Raw genomic sequence first — 17466 nt, 5'->3', positions numbered from 1 at the left:
CCTTCTAGAATTCAAAACCTAACCCACCATTTTTTATTTTTTATTATACTCGTATTTTCTTAATTACCTCAGTGCACGATACGACGATACTTGTAACTACCTCAACGCGTGGATGGTGCAGGGGCCTGCACGTAGATCTACGTGCACCTGCACCAAAACGCAAACACATTAAAAGAAAACGCAAAAAACAAAAAAAACGAAAAAGAACATAAAAAACTAAACAAAAAGAACTAGAGTAAACAAAAAGAACATTAACTAAACCTGAAAAGAACACTAATGTCAAAAAACTAAAGAAAATGTACAAAAATAAAAATAACATATTCTCTCTCCTGATAACTATAAAAAGAACAACTATTTTTCAAAAAGAACATCGTGTGAAAAATGCAATAGAAAAACAAAAAAAAAATACATATTATCGATAATATTATTAAATATTAAAAAACTGTAAAAAAATTAAAAAGAACACAAAATAATTATAAAAAAGAACAACAACTTTTTTACAAAACACAAAGAACAAAATTAGAAGAAAAATAAAATAACAAAAACTAAAAAAAAAAAAAAAAAACCACAATAAAAAAAGAAAAAAGAACAGAACACATGAAAAAAGAACATCATTTTCTTTTTCCTTATCAAACAAAAGAACAGAATGAAAGGGACGAAAAGAACAACAAATCTATGTTCTTTTATTAGTTGTATTTGTTCTTATCAAACCAATTAGTGTTCTAATTAAAAAGAAGAAAACGACGATACTTTGATGCACTTAAAACTAGATCTATATTTTTATTTAAATGTATTTTTGTTTTTATCCCACACATAAGATCTATGTTCTTTTATTAAGTGTTATTTGTTCTATTCAAACGATTTTATGTTCTAATTAAAAAGACAAAACGACGATTTTTTGATGCACTTAAAACTAAATCTATATTTTTTTTTAAAAGTATATTTGTTCTTTTACCACGAATCAGACTATGTTCTTTTTTAAGTGTTATTTGTTCTTTTCAAACCATTATATGTTCTTTTTTAACAATCTATGTACGTTGATATAAAAGAACAAACTATGTTGATGACACAGTAAAAATAAAGTTGTGAAAAAGAACACAACAATCCGAAAAGAACATTAGATGAAAAAACAAGGAAACGTACCTTAAACACTTGATCAACATTTATCAGGAGCATCAACATTGAACTAGTGTTTTTCTTAATTCACTCATTTTCAACAAACGAGAAACATTCAGAAGGAATTTTAGAGAGAGAATAAGGAGAAAATGTATTTTTTTACTCTTTCATTTACCATCTCACTCTTTCTCTCTCGAAAAATCTCTCTTATGTTGAGAGAATATAAATCCTCTCCCCTCTCTCTCTCTCTAAAATGTATTTCTAAAATGACTAATGGTTATGACTCATAAGTACAATTATTATATATATAGTTGCTGAAAAATAGAAAATGAACAAATAGGAAGTAGAATCAAAGAATTGAAGAACAGAGAAGGAGAAAAGAAAAATTGTTAAAGGAGTGCATAATGAGAACCGTGCACGTGTTTTTATTTTGTTCTTTTAACAGAGTATTATGAAAAGAACAAATGAAAAGTCTTAAAGAACAAATATAGAGACTAAAAGAACAAGTCAAGTACTTTGTCCCACAATAACATATGATTCGGAATCATCATTTTCATCATTCTGTTATGAATTATCAAGCACATTATTCATAATATCTGAAAAAATAATAGGTTAATATGTATAAAAACAAGAAAAAGAACGCAATCAAAATAACAAAGGATAAATAAAAAGTAACAAGAAAAATAACACAATAAAATAAAAAGAACAAGTTATGAAATGCAAATAAAATTGAAAATAATAAAAAAGAAGAACACAATAAAATAAAAGAACAAATTATGAAACGCAAATGGTCTATTTTTCTACTATAATGAAACTGTTCTTTTAATACGAGCATAATGTAACTGTTCTTTTCATTCGAGCATATGTTCTTTTAATACGTAAAACTGTTCTTTTCTGGAAAAAATCGTAATTACATAATCAAAATCTTCAAAATCAACGATTTCAACGAAATCAGCGTGTTATTACATAATTTGATTCATTAAAATCATCAAATTCATCAAAACACGATTATTACAAAATCAAAATAGTCAAAATCATCAAAAACACAACTATTACAAAATCAAAATCATCAAAACATGCCATTTGTTATTACAAAATTGAAATTTTACCTCCCAAAATCTGATTATCAGCTGTAGAATTCAGATTTGAAGAAGAAGAATCAATTTAATTTGATGTTGAAGCAGAAAAATCAACGAATTTTTGGGGATTTTCATTAATTTCTCTCTCTAAAACCCATTTTAGAAAACCTAGACTTTCTCTCTCCTCTTCACAGTTTGAATTCAAAACATAAAACCCAGAAGAATATATATCGCAAAAATAACAAAAATCAAATAAAAACGCGATAAACATAACTGAAAAGAACAGAGCTTTTAATGTTCTTTTGTTCAGGGGTGTTCTTTTGTTCAAGGGCATTGTTCTTTTTTCTGGGAATTTAATGAAAACGCGTGTTTTGTGTTTAATGTTGGTCGTTTTAATCCCGGTGCACCTAGAGCTACGTGCACACGCCTGCACCATCCAAATTGCGGTAACCACCTGACTAACGTAGTTAGATTATCGGTGACAAAGGTTTTCTAACCCATTTTCGATTTTGATTATTTTTCTATCATGATGGAAGGATTACCTTTTAAGTTTCAACGATAAAGTTTTATGTATACTCGGTAGCAATAGTATTAGAAGTTCGTTATAAAATAAGGCCCTATTTTTACCTTGTATGCTTGGATCTTGTGAGCACATGTGATTAAAAGTAAGTAATCAGTTGTTAATGAAGATCATGCCTTCACAATTTCAAAATTGGGGTTCAATCCCCTTACCCCTTACTCCAAAAATGTATTGTCCATCAACTTGATTTTACCATTTTTACATATTGGTTTTTTGACTTTTTATCTGTTCGCAATTTTTTTAAGGACTAAAGTGAATAGTCATTTAGACCGAAATCACCGGACACTAGACCTGTCAAACGGGTCGGTCGGGTCGGGTCGGAAAAATTACTTTCGGGTTCGGGTTGAATCGGGTCGGTCACTTTCGGGTTCGGGTTTACAAATGCTTGTTCAAGACCCAGAACTTTCGGGTTCGGGTCGACCCAACGGGTTGAGAGATTTTAAAACGCGCATTATATTTTCATTAATTTAGGTGATAAATATACAAAATATTGGCACAAATTAACAAATTTTCCTACGAAAGTTTATTTTTAGTCAAATTTAACCATAAAATGGCGTATAAATCAAATTAAAATCATATTACACACACCAATAGTAAAAACAACGTGTCTATTATGCTTAAATTTTCTCATAATCTCATTTATTATTATAAATATAATGATTTTCAATCGGTCGGGTCCAAAACGGGTTCGGTCGGATTTTGACCCATTCCTTTTCAGGTTGCTCGGGTTCGGATAAAATCGGGTCACGGGTCACAAAATCTTGTTCAGGACCCAGTATTTTCAAGTCTGGTTCGGGTCGGTTTTCGGGTCGGGTCGATTTTTGACAGCTCCACCGGACACTGATCTAAAATACTAATCGAGTTCAAATGGACAATGTAAATAATATGTACCTTGTCTAGGACTTAAATGTCCCCAATAATAGTTATACGAAGTATATACTTGAAATATTGTATTTTACAATACAAAGCTCTAAATTGTTGTTGTTGTTGTTGTTGAAGGTTAACCCAAAAAATGCAATTTTGCATTTTTAAGAGACAGAAAAAGTACAGAGTATAAGTTATCAACATACCAAAAACTTTGCGACATACGGAGCACCACAGTATTGACTATTGACCTAACTACCTAAGTATTGATGACATACATATTTACTACTCCCTCCGGTCTCTTTTTGTTTTTTACGTTTTTCTTTTTGGGTGTTTCAAAATGTTTTTTACATTTCCTTTTATATTATCACATAAATGATTTAATATTCTATCAAAATTTGTGTCTAATTATTATTTTAACCAATTAAATGCATTGGATCATTTAATCTCTCACACTTTTCCATTATGACATTAACTTTTTCTCATTTTCCCAATATCATAATTTTGATAAGAGTGAAAACCTTATAAATAAACGTAATTTTTCTCGTTTACATAAAAACTAAGAAGAATCTCAATGCACATTAATTAGTTGTTAAAACGCGTGCAAACGCGTGCAAAATACCAAACGTAAAGAACAAAAAGAGACGGAGGGTGTACTCCATATAGGCCTAGGTCTGAAGCTCGAAACTTGTCCTCTCTCGCTCCATCTCTGTTCTCGTGCTTCGTATTAAAGTAAATAAAAAAAAAAGTAAAAAAAAAAAAATCAAGGTTGTCAATTGTCATAGTTGCAAGCAGCCAAGCACCGCCACCGTTGAAGTTGTGTTAAAGTGTTTGGCAAGTGACAAGCATCTCTCTCCCTTTCTCATCGCTTCTCCATTCTCCATCAATTAGACAGGGTTTACTGGTTTAGGGTTTATCGCCATGGGAAGATCTAAGAAAGCTCCCAAATTTGCTGTCAGGAAGAAGCTTGTCACTTCCAAAACCCTTAAACAGTACTTACTCTTTTCTCTCCATCTCTCTTCTCTTGTCTTTCGTAAATTGATTAAGCATTATCCGCTAATTAATTTTATTTCTTCAAATCCAGGCACAAGCAAGAGGTGTTAAACCCTAAAAAGAAGGACCTTGAAGCCGCCAATCTCCCTAGAAATGTGTAAGTTTCCTTATTTCTGCAATTCGTTTATTGTTAACTTTTATAATTATTGGGCAAAAGAAATTGATCCTAATTTGGTTCAATTCGTTATTTTTGGGGTTATGTGTGTTCTTCAGGCCTAATGTTTCATCCGCCCTGTTCTTCAAGTATAATACCGCCTTGGGACCTCCTTACCGGGTTATCGTCGATACCAATTTCATCAATTTTTCCATCCAGAATAAAGTGAGAACCTCAAATTATAGTTTTATATGTTTCTTTGATGTAGAATATAGTACTGCTTTCTGTCGGATTGATTATTTAAGCTTGAAGTATGCTTTTTTTTCTTGGCTGAATTAGTTGATTACAGGAAACTGCTTCCCAGTGATTAGGTTTTGTAAACATTGTGTAATGCAATTTTCACCTGGTGGCTTTTGGTTTTATGTCCTGTGCAGTTGGATTTAGAGAAAGCAATGATGGACTGCTTGTATGCGAAATGTGAGTATTGTTGTGCAATTTTCACCAGACATTGTATATTCAATACTTTCTGATGTGTTCACTTCAATTTTTTCGAACAATCAGTTCTTTTATGTTAATATATTAGAAATCCAACTCTTCTTTTTGATGACTGAAGGTACTCCATGCATTACGGATTGTGTTATGGCCGAACTCGAGAAGCTCGGTCAAAAATATCGTGTAGCGCTGAGGTACATTCTTCGTGCTTGTATTCTACTCTGTATATATTGATTGATGTAGAAAGACTTGCTAGGTTATTTCAGAAGACACTTGTCATATTCTTTTACCTACCTTTTTGTAACAAATATGATTATTTCCACATGAACTATTAGATTTTATTAATGCCTTCTCCAGCGGTTGATGTTGGTTCATCTTTGGAAATAATCTAATAAAGTTTAATCGATATCTCCAATGATATATGATCCATCACCAATCTAATCCCGTCTGTACTTGCAGGATTGCAAAAGATCCTCGGTTTGACAGACTCCCTTGTACCCATAGAGGAACATATGCTGATGACTGCATTGTTGACAGGGTTAATCAGGTATGTTTTACAGCCTGATGATTAACTTCCCATTACTTTTACTCTGGCAATTTCAAAATAAAGAATTCGCTGAAGATCCAATATCCCCTTCAAAGAGCTTCAGTAAATTTACATTTATCTTTTTTTCTTTCTTTGAGACTGGGAATGGGATAATATCTTGAGGCTTAAATATTATAAAAGAATTTTGGTGCTTCAAAAAGAAATAGGATAGCATGGTGATCCCTTACATTGTGGTAAAGATGGTAGCTGTAAATTTGAATTTGTTGAACCAATGATCAAGAGTTTCTCAACACATTTCTACTAACTTTAAAGTTCAAATTGTGGTATTCTTGTTTGGATGATAGTGTATTGAAAGTGTAGTTTACCTCTGCAAGTATTCAATTGCTGCAGGGGACTGACAGAGCTAACAGACCATCCCTGTTTTCTTTTCTCTATATCCCAAATCTCCATTCCTTAATCCATTTTTAAATATGCAATTCTGTTTAACAAAAGACTTATCATATGATTTACTTTGTTTAACAGCATAAATGCTACATTGTTGCCACATGTGATCGTGATTTGAAACGCAGGATTAGAAAGGTACTTTTCTTTTTTAAATCCTGAGCAGTGAACTTTTAATCATTGTGATCATCTTGAATTTTGAGTGTTAAAAATGTTAATCAATTGTGTTGTTGCTTTGAACCCTGAAAACAATTGGGGAGCAGATCCCTGGTGTGCCGATTATGTACATCACACAGCACAAATATTCCATTGAGCGACTGCCTGAAGCTACAATGGGGGGAGGTATGCTAAACATACAGATTAATCATTTTCTATTCCCGTTTACAATTTTTGTAATTTTTATAATGAAATTTTGTTCTCCATATCTGATGTGCTTATGTATTCTCATGCAGCGCCGAGATACTAATGATCTTGCAATGCTGTTGTTGGAAAGACATTCATCTTATCTATTCTAGGTTTTACTTCTGGTGTTGAGAGTTTCTGTACTTTAGGTGACTACTGGACTACTGGTCAATGGACTTGCCTGGAAGATGAAGATTATCTATATCTTGTTTGTGACCGTAGGGACTAGGGAGAGGGAGAGTAGCTCAGTGGCGAGGCATCAGGATTCTAGACTGTAACGAGTTTTAACTTCTATAATACGGAGTATACTGTTTTCTTGTTCGGATTACTACACAAGCTGTAGACAGACTTCAAATTTTGGCTGTGCCATGTGAAATGCAAGTTTCATAGTTGGTTTCTCGGACAGTTTAGGAGACTGCGCGTAATTTGGTTATGACTCATGAGTCTTACCTTTGATCTACAAGGATTGAGATGGGAAGACCTTGAAAGGACTCTATATCACGAGCCAACAATGAATGATCTCAACGGTTAAATTCCTTCAAAGTTAACTAGTCCTTGTGAACATTGTTTTATTTAAAAGATCCCTAAACATGTTAGTTTTCACAGTATGAATCGCTTTTGAAACTTATGATTAATTTCTTTTAAGTGGTTGTCGCCTTTTCGGTAATACGAGTCTGTGTCTTCTTTTCCAAATTCGTTTTCCAATCTAGTGTCCCAACTCAACAAATTAGATTAATTCTAAAGAATACAAATAAATTATTCATGTTTTGATTCATTTACACCCTCTACCACTTTAGTAAATGTCGTTTGTAATGATGGATTTTATTTTATTTTAAAAGACGTTTATTTATCTATTGAGATTTTTTTATATATAAATCTCAATAAAAAAAAGTTAGTATTCATCGAGAAATTATCTACTATTTGTTATTCCCCTTGCCTTAACCACGAAGTTACCAATTTCATCACAACATATAGAATTAATCTAATTGTGTTGAGTTGGGCATTAGACTGGACACGGATTTAGGATAGAGAACTCTAGACCGTGTCATGTCACATAATCTTTCCGTTAACTTTTATCTACTTTTTTATTACTAAAACTCATACAAGACTTTTCTTATTTTTACCCATTATCTCTAGATTCACCTCTAAGCTCCAACTCATCTAAACTCCTAGAAAGTACAATTTAGTAGGATAAAGTTTGATGGTATACCACGATTTGATTTGGTTGGAGAAAAATAGAGTCTCAGATATCCAAACTTAACTTCAGACTTGTTACAGTCTTTCAATACATCATTCCTTTAAAGACGCTACTCCAGATCAGGGATGGTAAACTGCTGTAGAAATACGAGCACTGAAAGATACTTGATACCAGCATTTCCATTTTCCAGACAAATACTTGATAAAATCATGACCTGATTTCATTTTTGGATACTCGTTATGAAGGTTGAATCATGCTCACAGCTCACTGCTGGGGGATACTTTCTGTGATTGATAGTCTGCAGAGAAAGGCGTGTATTTTCGATTCTTATGGATAAGCACAATACACACAGATTCACACAGAAAAAACAGGCATCATCTAAAAATAATGAATTTATCTGACATCAATACCCTAAAAGGATGCACTGCTTCTTCCCTCCCCTCACCTATTCTCCATATACAAACGTGTGCATCCTTTTTTTTACAAATAGGAGAATGAACTAAAATATTGATACAAAAAGAATCATTAAAACTATAACCTATTTTTAGCAGCAACCCAATGCAGGAAACTGAAACTGAAACTGGAAAGGAAAACCAAATACTATCTCCTTGCCACACCTGAAGCACTACTACTGTTAGTTATACTACTAGTAGTAGTAATCTGTGAAATTTCCTCTGGTGGTGGTTTTACATACTTGTCAATGGGTTTCATATGTTTAGAGTTGCGTGATTTTATCCTCTGAACTTTCTCCTTGCTTTTCTTCTTTCTCTCGGCTTTCTCCTTTTGTTTTGCATCTCTCTCCTTGTCGTACACACCCTGCCAGATGATCTCGCCTGTTTTAGGCCATAACCATCGCCTTTTCTTTTCTTCAGAGTCTGCTTCCTCTGCTAACTCCTCATCCATGCTTTTAAGTGTGCGGAAAGAAAAGAACTTGAGCCACATGTGACCTCTCCTATTCTGTAATCCATGCTGTACTTGCATCTTGCCATTTTCTGGGTTGATATATACTATGTGCCTCGCGCTGTGGTATGCCCAAACGTTTACGAGCAGCTCAAGAACCCGTGAGTAACAATTCTTGTCCTGCATTTCATTGTTTTTGTTGCATTTTAATAAAGATACTCATGAAGACACAACTACTTTCACATTAAAAGAACACTAGTTACATAATTTCGAAATGTGTAAACATACTTATAGAACATGAAACAAGGAAACGTGCAAGAGAAAGGAAAGAGACGAGATGGCAGCATCATTAAAAGTATAGTTTCAGGAATATTAGTTCAGATAAGGGCCAATGCTAAGGGAATAAAAGATCAGTTAAGTTTTTTTCAGGTGAAAGACCGAAAGTCTAAAGCCTTACTGTGGATAAGCTAAAATAACAGTGCCCACTTCGATGGTGTTCTTCATACATTTGAGCATCCAATGCATCAACAAACATTCTGCAACAATGAAAAGTGCAATGATGATTTACAACAGGAAAATAATGTAGGTAAGTAAATCAAATGAGAAAGACTAAAAATCCTGAACAATAGCATATTATGTCGAATACCTTGCAAACATGGTAAACTCTAGAAATGACCTAGTTGGTAGGGCCCAGCTGTGCATTACAGACCATGTATCTCCATCCATAGGCATGGGTGGAAGAGAATCCCAATCTTGCTTAATGCCGTACATCCTTTTAAAAGAATCCGAAAATGCAGACCTTCAAACACAATTTTAGTGTCATTAAAAAAAAGGCGTTGACTCAGCACTGGCACCATTTGGTCTGGGGAATTCAAGAGGTCTTACCTACAATTACCAGCATTTACAGCATCACAAAATGACCAAAAATCTAGGTTTCGGGGGTTTCTAGGATCCAAATCCATCCGAACCCAAAAGTAGAATGTGTCCCCGTGTTCTCGTGCTTCAATAGCTTCAACCAGTGCTTTCTCCGCAGTCTTAGACAATACTCCCTGTTAAGCTCACAATTAAATATCTACTGTGCATTTTGTCGTCTTCAATTGAAAATGAAGCAGAAAACTTTATATTATAAAGAAGTTAAAAAAATAAGCACCTTTCTAGCTGTTGCTCTCCAAGATTGGAACCCTATCCAGGCATTTTTGTGGACACGATCAACTCGATTAGCAATCGCAAAGAAGGCTCCAAATTCTCCAAGCAAATCTCGGTAATAAGGATTGCTGAGAACAGAAAGACGAGAGGATGCATCCACATCATCTGTTCCGTGTCTACGCCCTTTTGAAGCCTACAGTTATCATTCAATGAATTATACACATGTAACTAAAACAACCAAAATACAGACGATACATACAACCTCATAGACGGTAGAAAAACATACCAGACCGATTCCTCGATAAAGTGGTTTGTGATGCAAAAAAAGCCAGGTTCCCTCCCCAAAGTACGGTTCATATATACACAATGGTTGACCTGTCCTTTCAAGCTCTCCATCACCCCTTTCATGCAGATCATTCTTCAAGTGATCTGCCCTTCTGGAATTTCTATATACATCCTCCCACGTTCCCCGAGGCTGATCAGATCTATCCTTTAGCTATATAAAAATACCACAGAAACTTTTAGAGGAAATATAAGGGCAATTTCATTAAACTCCCAAAAAAACTTGAAAGAAAAACAACACTGATCTGCATAAAGGTTTCTCACCTCTGCATCTTCTCTTCTTTTTCTAGCATTAGCAATATCTAATTGTCTCTGTTCCTCCCAAATGCTATATAAAAAATCCTCATCCTTAGCAGAGGTGGAATCTGTAGGCTCTGTCTTATTACGACTCCACAGCTCTTCGATCTTGTCCAAGTAAACACTAACATTTCTGGTTCTATAGGTCGCATCAGGAATCATATTTAAGAGGTTCCACCGCCATTCATTTTTGTATTTGGAAGGGATTTCAGCAGCAGACTTTGGGGCAGCAACTTCCGATGGTAGTTTAAGGATATTTTCTAGTAGTGATGCATAACCTTCAACAGCTTCCATTGACTTGAGGTTTTTAGCAGTTCCTTTCCCAATTGAAGCGACATTGTGAGCTAGAGGTGTCAGTCTTCCCCTTGAAACAACTTTGGATATAATGGAAGTTAAGACTGTAACATCCTCCTTTGGGAAAACATAGCCATTCACCCTGTCATCAACCTAAATGTTATTGAAAATACAGTCAGACGTTTGTCTCCTGAAAAATTAACTTAGTGCAAACAAGCAACAAGAAAAATTAGGACGTGGAACTATATCATGCAATATGAAAAATTAGTATTCAGCAACTGAATCGTGGATATTTATTAATTATTTAATTCTACACGGTCCAGTACAGAATTATAGGCTGAAACATGAGCGTGCTCAAGTCAGTGAAGAAATAGAAAAACTAACAAGATACATATCAGAATAAAAACAGGAGTAGGGAACTCTGTTTTGATCTCATGTGTGCTAGAGTGAAGAAGAATACCCAGAAATACCAATTTTTTCTACAAAGAGAGAAAATTGGTTTTCCATAATTTCCAAAACAAATAATTAGCTACGAGTTGTAAATGGTGAATACAATTACATTTTTTTAAGTTATGCATACCTCCGGAACACTAATTATAGCATCTTAAGTGATCAACCATTACTACAATCTACATTTAGATAAACAAAGTTTGAAGAAAGGTCACGTACATATTTCTGTATCATGGACAGATTAGGGGCAATTATGAGCTTCTCATAGCACATGGCTTTAATTAAGACATCTGGAAATGACTGCTCTTCAAGGAATGATCCATAAATGACAAGGTCGGCAATCCTGAGAACATCATCTGCACTTGCATCACGGTCAGCAACCTTCACTATACCCTTTGGATAATTCAGACTCGCAGAAATGGCCTTCATATGAACATTCAATATTGATCAAATTATATATCGACAAAGGAGTATTAATCAAAACCCAAAGATGTAGTAGCCATGTATATACCTCTACGGCCTTGGTGTAGTTACCAGTTGAATCTCCACTTAAAACAAAGATTTTGAAACCAGAATTGGAACTGTTGTCAGTTGGAAATTCTGTTAGAAGTGGTTTTAAAGCCTGCAAAATAAGGGCCTGCTCCAGCCATAAACCTTTGTACATAAACTGACTTCCCACAATAACAGCAACAAAATCGTCAGCATCAACACCCATCTTGGCATGGAGCTGCTCTTGATTGAGGGCTGTTAAACTATCTGCCTGCCATGCTTCTGTCGGAGAACCCGGAATGACGAAGTAGTTTCCCGTATCAAATTTTGAATAAATCATCTAAAATTGGAATTCGACAACATTAGGCACAAAGTTAAAGATTGTTCTTTGATAGCATTAGGTACAGAAGGCCCCACAAAAAAGAGAGAAACATGCAAAATCCTCCACCACCTAGGCCTATAGCGAGGTAAGGAGTGAGATAAGAAAAAGGTTTTGTGCAATAAGGAGATACTGTTTAAACCTAAAGAAGAACATTATTATGTAAAACACATATAACTCACGGTCATGTTATCCTAGAGAACAGTGTACATTCTTTTGACCGAGATTACACCTAGAAGATAATTCAAATGGACACTCCACCCCTTTCAAAAGAGAAAGATAACACAGTGCTTTTAAATCACTATTTTCTAGATGGAAGCACAATACAAATTAAGATGACCAACAACTATAGACTAGATAACCACAGTGCCATGTACAACTGTACAAGTGTTAAATAAAAGATTTTCATACCGGAAGCGCATAATTTGGAAATACAACCACACTAGCACGGCTGAAGCTCTTCTTCCAATCCTTTAATATTTCAATTGTTCCATTCACGGTGTACTGGTTCAAACGAGTTGCAAGTAGGTCTTCATGGATTGTCCAAACAAGGGGTAATGACTTGAAAGGTTCCTGCATAAAACTGTAACAAGTATGATCATTCATTGCAAATGATATGCATAAGCTCAATGAAGTGACTGTTAACTAGTAAAAGGAAACAACACAATTGCAGCAAGTCCATTGTACTCCAGTTATTTATATTCATATTTAAGTGTATTCGTACTTTAGGTTTTAGGTATTCAGATCGATAGAATTTGAGTAAATATTTTTGGGAACGTTATTGTAGACATTATCGTAATGGAACCCTCGGTAATTAGATTTCCTATTGTACTACATACACAACTCCCTCTCCTTAGGAAGTTACATTATCTTACACAGATATCTTAATGAACCTCAAGAACAGAAAAAAATCGTATTCTTCAGAAATCCTAAACCTCTCTTAAATTTTGACAATTAATCCTCCTTGTTATCCAGTTTATGACATTCTTCCTTGTAGCCGTTATCAGATTTGAATTCTTTTTTCCTGTGTATAACTCAATCCCAGGTTTTTTTCAAAACAGTAAATAAGAAACTTACAGAAGGCATATTGGCAAAAGAAAAATGATGACTAAGAATCCAATCACTAAACAAAAGGCTGCAGATTTGAAGCATGATACAAAAATCATTAGATGGCCTCAAGAAGTCTGTCACTGTGTCACCTGATGCCATAACTTGACAACACTTGAAAACAGAAAGTACGAACCAGAATAATAGCCGAAATTGAAGAAATATAGTAACATACTACTTAAATTAAGAAGCATACCAAGAAAGGATTTCTTTCCCCTCGAGTGAATTAAGTAGTATACCATCATAGCTGCAAAAGCAACAATGCTAGTCAGAAAGCAGAATATGTGACATTATGCTTTGTTTTGACCACCCCAATCCCTCACCCCCTATTCACCCGAGAAACGCAAGGATCTACAATCAAACTTTCTGATAGAGAATGCTCTTACACCATCTACACCTACGGAATGAACAGTTAAAACTTGGCTTGTTTTCATGTTAACAGACTATGTCGTGTTCACACTTCATACTAAAAGATCTCCCCCACCCCCCTATATCCACGCATGAAACGCAAGGATATATATGCGGACTTTCTGAGGTCAAGATAACATACTTTAGCCAATCCACATTACTTCTACAGCGGTCTTTGGTTTCAATAGTGGTTACTGGAACTCCAATATGTTGCCACAAAGCGTGCGCAAGACCATCTTCACTTGTAAATACCTGAATAATTTCAAGGCACTCATCAGGAGTCATCATAACAAATTATGGGATGAAAGAATCTTTTTCATCACTAAAAACCAAATACAATATTATCACCATCAGTAGAGGAATAAACATCTATATATTACGGAATTCTAAGTAATGTGTCATATATGACAATTGATTTACCTCAGAGAACATAGAAGCATAACTTTTGTCTATAAAGCAAATTTAGATTTTAATGCTAGCAACATACTCATGTGTATAAGTAATTAAAACGTTGTTGTGCCAACTGCTTATAAGATAATTATCAAATGATCTCATAGTCTAGATGCGATTTCAGAACGAATTGAGGAATAAGATCACAAATGACTCGTGAATTATCATTAGTAATGTCAAGGTTCGTATCAAATCACTGTTACAGGAAAATGAAAGCTATCAGACCCTGTATAGTTCAACCACCTTATACTCAACAATTCAGCATGCATTGTGGTCTAGTTAAAATAGCTAACTGATGTTATAGCGGACTCATGCGCCTTCTTAACAATTCAAACCAATGACCAACCCACATAACCAATTTGTTAATAGTGAATAGTGTTGTAGGTCCATACAGTTGTAACGCCTGAAAGAGCATTTCCAGCAATTCCAAATCCATTTTGTGGAATATACAAGCCTTCCTTAGCATGACACGGCCTTGACAATGTACTGCCATTCAGGTGACTGATGATAGACACTCCAAATAGTCATACTCAAGATATACTATGAAATCAATGCCCAAAACAGCAATAACAAGTCTGCAGCATGAAAAACCCTACCCTCACTCTCAAACCCAAAGTAAAAGGGACAATATATCGTGACATAGCCTCGCATGCATTCCTTTGATCTTAATGCATGTAAAGAAAACCTTCTTTTTTCTTCAAAATTCTCCGCCAATTTTCTTCAATAAAATCTACGCTTGTATCAGATATCCTGAAGATTAATACTCCACTTTGCACAAGGCGAAACAGCTCTTAAAGACAACTCCCTCCCTCCTTTTAATTTTTTTTTTGGCCTCTAAACAGTGTTAAAATGAAATATTTGAGCTGGATATTTAGCAGATGATACAATAATCTAACTCGTTATTTATGCTTCAGCAGACAACAAAATATTCCTTTGTTTCTACCAATATGAAACACTACCTGACTAACATTGCTAAACTTTTTCTTTAGATACAGTACTCTTTGATAAACAAGTACCCATCTGTGAGTTAACCATCTCTTCTCTTAATTATTGCTTCCTCGAGCTTTGAGTTGTCAGCGGACAGGGTTAATTCCCAGACATTAAAACATCAATCTCGCTTCAACTAAAAGTTCATTATAACTTCTACAGCTCCTCTTAACAAACTCAACAGCATAATAACTTGCTCCTTTGCACACTTAGCATAAAATAATTTATGAAAAACTCAATATCTAACAAATTACATTCTGAAACTCTCTCCTCCAAGAAAATCTCATGATATTAATATTCTGTCCCTGAGGTGATATCTATTAATACTTCTATCATACAGTCATGTCAAATGGATGATGAGGAATTGTTCTGTAACACATAAATTAACACAATTATTCCCTTCGAGTACGAGGTTAAGCACTCCACTAATCAATCCAAAACTTGAGTCCCACTCAAATTCAGTACATTACCTCAATTGTGTAACCAATCTCTTGAAGTGCAGTCCCCACAGTCGTCATTAGTATCTGATATGGATCTACACCCAGATCCGCAAAAACCTTCAATAGCACACAAAAATTAAACACATTGATGTATGTATACTTCAGACAACAAACCAACATACTCATAAGCTGGATATGAGTACAGTACAACTATTTTGCTTAAATTCCACTCAAAATTCAGTAACAAACTAAATTGCACATGGTACAAAATATTTGAATCCAAAACATTTAAATTACTTAAAATCCACTTAAAATTGGGTTAAAAGCATTAGCACCATTAAAGTAGCAAGACCCAAAAAAGCAGCAATTAGAGTACTAACCAAAGCAAGCTTGGGCTTCCTATAACCAAATCTAATCCCTCTTTTAAACCCAGAAGACAAATTAAACTCGGCAGCTTCCTTCTGGAACTTAGCCGACAACCTTGTTGGCTCAAACTTAACATCTTCACCAAAATCAAGCTCCTTAATAATCCCTTTCAAGTACATCAAATCATCACCAAGTAAATCCAAATCTTTTCGTAAATTCCCAGGTCTCTCCACCACTGAACCAGGTAAGAAAGCTTGGAAGAAAACCAAGAAGATGGAGAAAACAACAATGGTGGAAATCCATTGCAAGTAGCCTAATCTTTTAGACAGCAAAAACCTTGAAAATCTCGATCTGGGTTTTTGCTGTTTTGAGAAAGAAGACACTCTCCCAATCCCAATCCCAATACTATGATGTTGATCTTTCTTCAACAAAACCCCATTTTCAAGAGAACCCATTTACAGCAGCACCATCCAAACAAAAACTTCAACAAATTGGTACTAACCCAGATTGAAATAACAGGTTTTCTGAATTTATCTCTTACATCTAAAGATGGGTACTAAGTAGAATTGGGGTTCTTACTATATCTGAAGTAGGAATCAATAAAAACCTTGAAAAAGGCTGAGAACTTTAACAAATTGGAATAAACCCAGATTGAAAAACCAAGTTTTCTGAAATATCTCAAAAATCTAAAATGGATGTTAAGTAATACTGAAGTTTTCCAATAAAGGAGAGCAAAGATTCCTGTCTGAAGCAGAAATTATTGGGTTTTTAAAAAGAAATTTGAGTGATGGGGGTTTTAGGTTGCTGCTGGTGAGTTTAAGTGGAAGAAACAGAGCTTTATTATTAACAGGACAAATTTAAGGAAAGAAGGTAATGAGATCGGGAGAATTATAGAAAAAATATTCAAAGAAAAATAGTGGAAAATAAGATTGGGTATACAGAAGAAACAGCTAAGCAGCAGTAAAAACTCAATAGTCGAGACTCGAGACTCGAGACTCGGAAGGAACAAAGAGAAGAAGATGATAAAAGTCAATAAAATATTACTGACGTGGCGTAATTAGTCATCCTTGAACCTTATAATGTCAAGGATTTTTCTTTCTTTTTTATTTTATTTTCTTGTAGATTCTCCATTAGACCATTATTTAAGGAATTAGGGCCCATTAACATGAACATCAACTCTCCCCCATGCGGATTATTTCTGTAAAAGATTTCTATACGAAGTTTTTTTTTTTTTTTTTTTTGGTTATGTTTGGATTTTTACACGTTTATTAATGTATAATAATTTTTTTTTTAAATGGTTTAGATTCCATCATTTATATTAAAAAAATAAACCCAAGTAAAACCTCAATCCACTAATCATTACAACAACCAATAAGATTGTTTTATTTATCAAAATAAACCAATAATATAAAAGCACACAAATTGCTAACTTAACATACTTGGGAAATTGTAAAGAAATTTAACAAGTTGAAAAAATTGGACCAATTAAAATTAAAAGTTGGCACAAAAAATGACATTATAATAAGTTTATAAAAGGAAAGATTC

At 34.3% G+C, this 17466-nt stretch overlaps 2 protein-coding genes across 2 annotated transcripts; one reads left to right on the top strand and one right to left on the bottom strand.

Annotated features, from left to right (window-relative positions):
* The first annotated feature begins 4335 nt into the window (after nt 1-4335).
* On the top strand, nt 4336-7337 carry LOC110790211 (uncharacterized). Its single transcript, XM_021994996.2, has 9 exons — nt 4336-4631; nt 4724-4789; nt 4906-5011; nt 5221-5263; nt 5400-5472; nt 5738-5825; nt 6348-6404; nt 6530-6608; nt 6719-7337. The coding sequence occupies exons 1-9, from the start codon at nt 4561-4563 to the stop codon at nt 6730-6732; spliced, it is 597 nt and encodes a 198-aa protein (XP_021850688.1). The 5' UTR covers nt 4336-4560; the 3' UTR covers nt 6733-7337.
* An 882-nt stretch (nt 7338-8219) lies between these two features.
* Nucleotides 8220-16915, bottom strand: LOC110790203 (uncharacterized). The gene is made up of 14 exons (XM_021994982.2): nt 15936-16915; nt 15586-15672; nt 13821-13930; nt 13467-13517; nt 12575-12746; nt 11807-12124; nt 11515-11718; nt 10519-10998; nt 10199-10408; nt 9917-10105; nt 9652-9815; nt 9413-9565; nt 9224-9302; nt 8220-8946 (listed from the first exon to the last, which is right to left on the bottom strand). Exons 1-14 carry the CDS (start codon nt 16374-16376, stop codon nt 8467-8469), a joined length of 3138 nt encoding a protein of 1045 aa, XP_021850674.1. The 5' UTR covers nt 16377-16915; the 3' UTR covers nt 8220-8466.
* Between the last annotated feature and the right edge of the window lie 551 nt (nt 16916-17466).

The sequence above is a fragment of the Spinacia oleracea genome, chromosome 2, assembly GCF_020520425.1.
Source record: "Spinacia oleracea cultivar Varoflay chromosome 2, BTI_SOV_V1, whole genome shotgun sequence".
In the NCBI taxonomy this organism is placed as follows: Eukaryota; Viridiplantae; Streptophyta; class Magnoliopsida; order Caryophyllales; family Amaranthaceae; genus Spinacia; species Spinacia oleracea.
This window is presented reverse-complemented; position numbering and strand designations above follow the sequence as displayed.

What these genes read in the sequence shown, in the direction of transcription:
- LOC110790203 (XM_021994982.2), bottom strand. Translation starts at nt 16,376, where the DNA reads ATGGGTTCTCTTGAAAATGGGGTTTTGTTGAAGAAAGATCAACATCAT. An exon ending in GGAAGCCCAAGCTTGCTTTG is followed by an intron (nt 15,673 to 15,935) that starts GTTAGTACTCTA and finishes GTGCTATTGAAG; the next exon opens with GTTTTTGCGGATCTGGGTGT. An exon ending in GTAAATGCTGGTAATTGTAG is followed by an intron (nt 9,566 to 9,651) that starts GTAAGACCTCTT and finishes TTGTGTTTGAAG; the next exon opens with GTCTGCATTTTCGGATTCTT.
- LOC110790211 (XM_021994996.2), top strand. Translation starts at nt 4,561, where the DNA reads ATGGGAAGATCTAAGAAAGCTCCCAAATTTGCTGTCAGGAAGAAGCTT. An exon ending in GCCAATCTCCCTAGAAATGT is followed by an intron (nt 4,790 to 4,905) that starts GTAAGTTTCCTT and finishes TGTGTTCTTCAG; the next exon opens with GCCTAATGTTTCATCCGCCC. An exon ending in TGAAACGCAGGATTAGAAAG is followed by an intron (nt 6,405 to 6,529) that starts GTACTTTTCTTT and finishes ATTGGGGAGCAG; the next exon opens with ATCCCTGGTGTGCCGATTAT.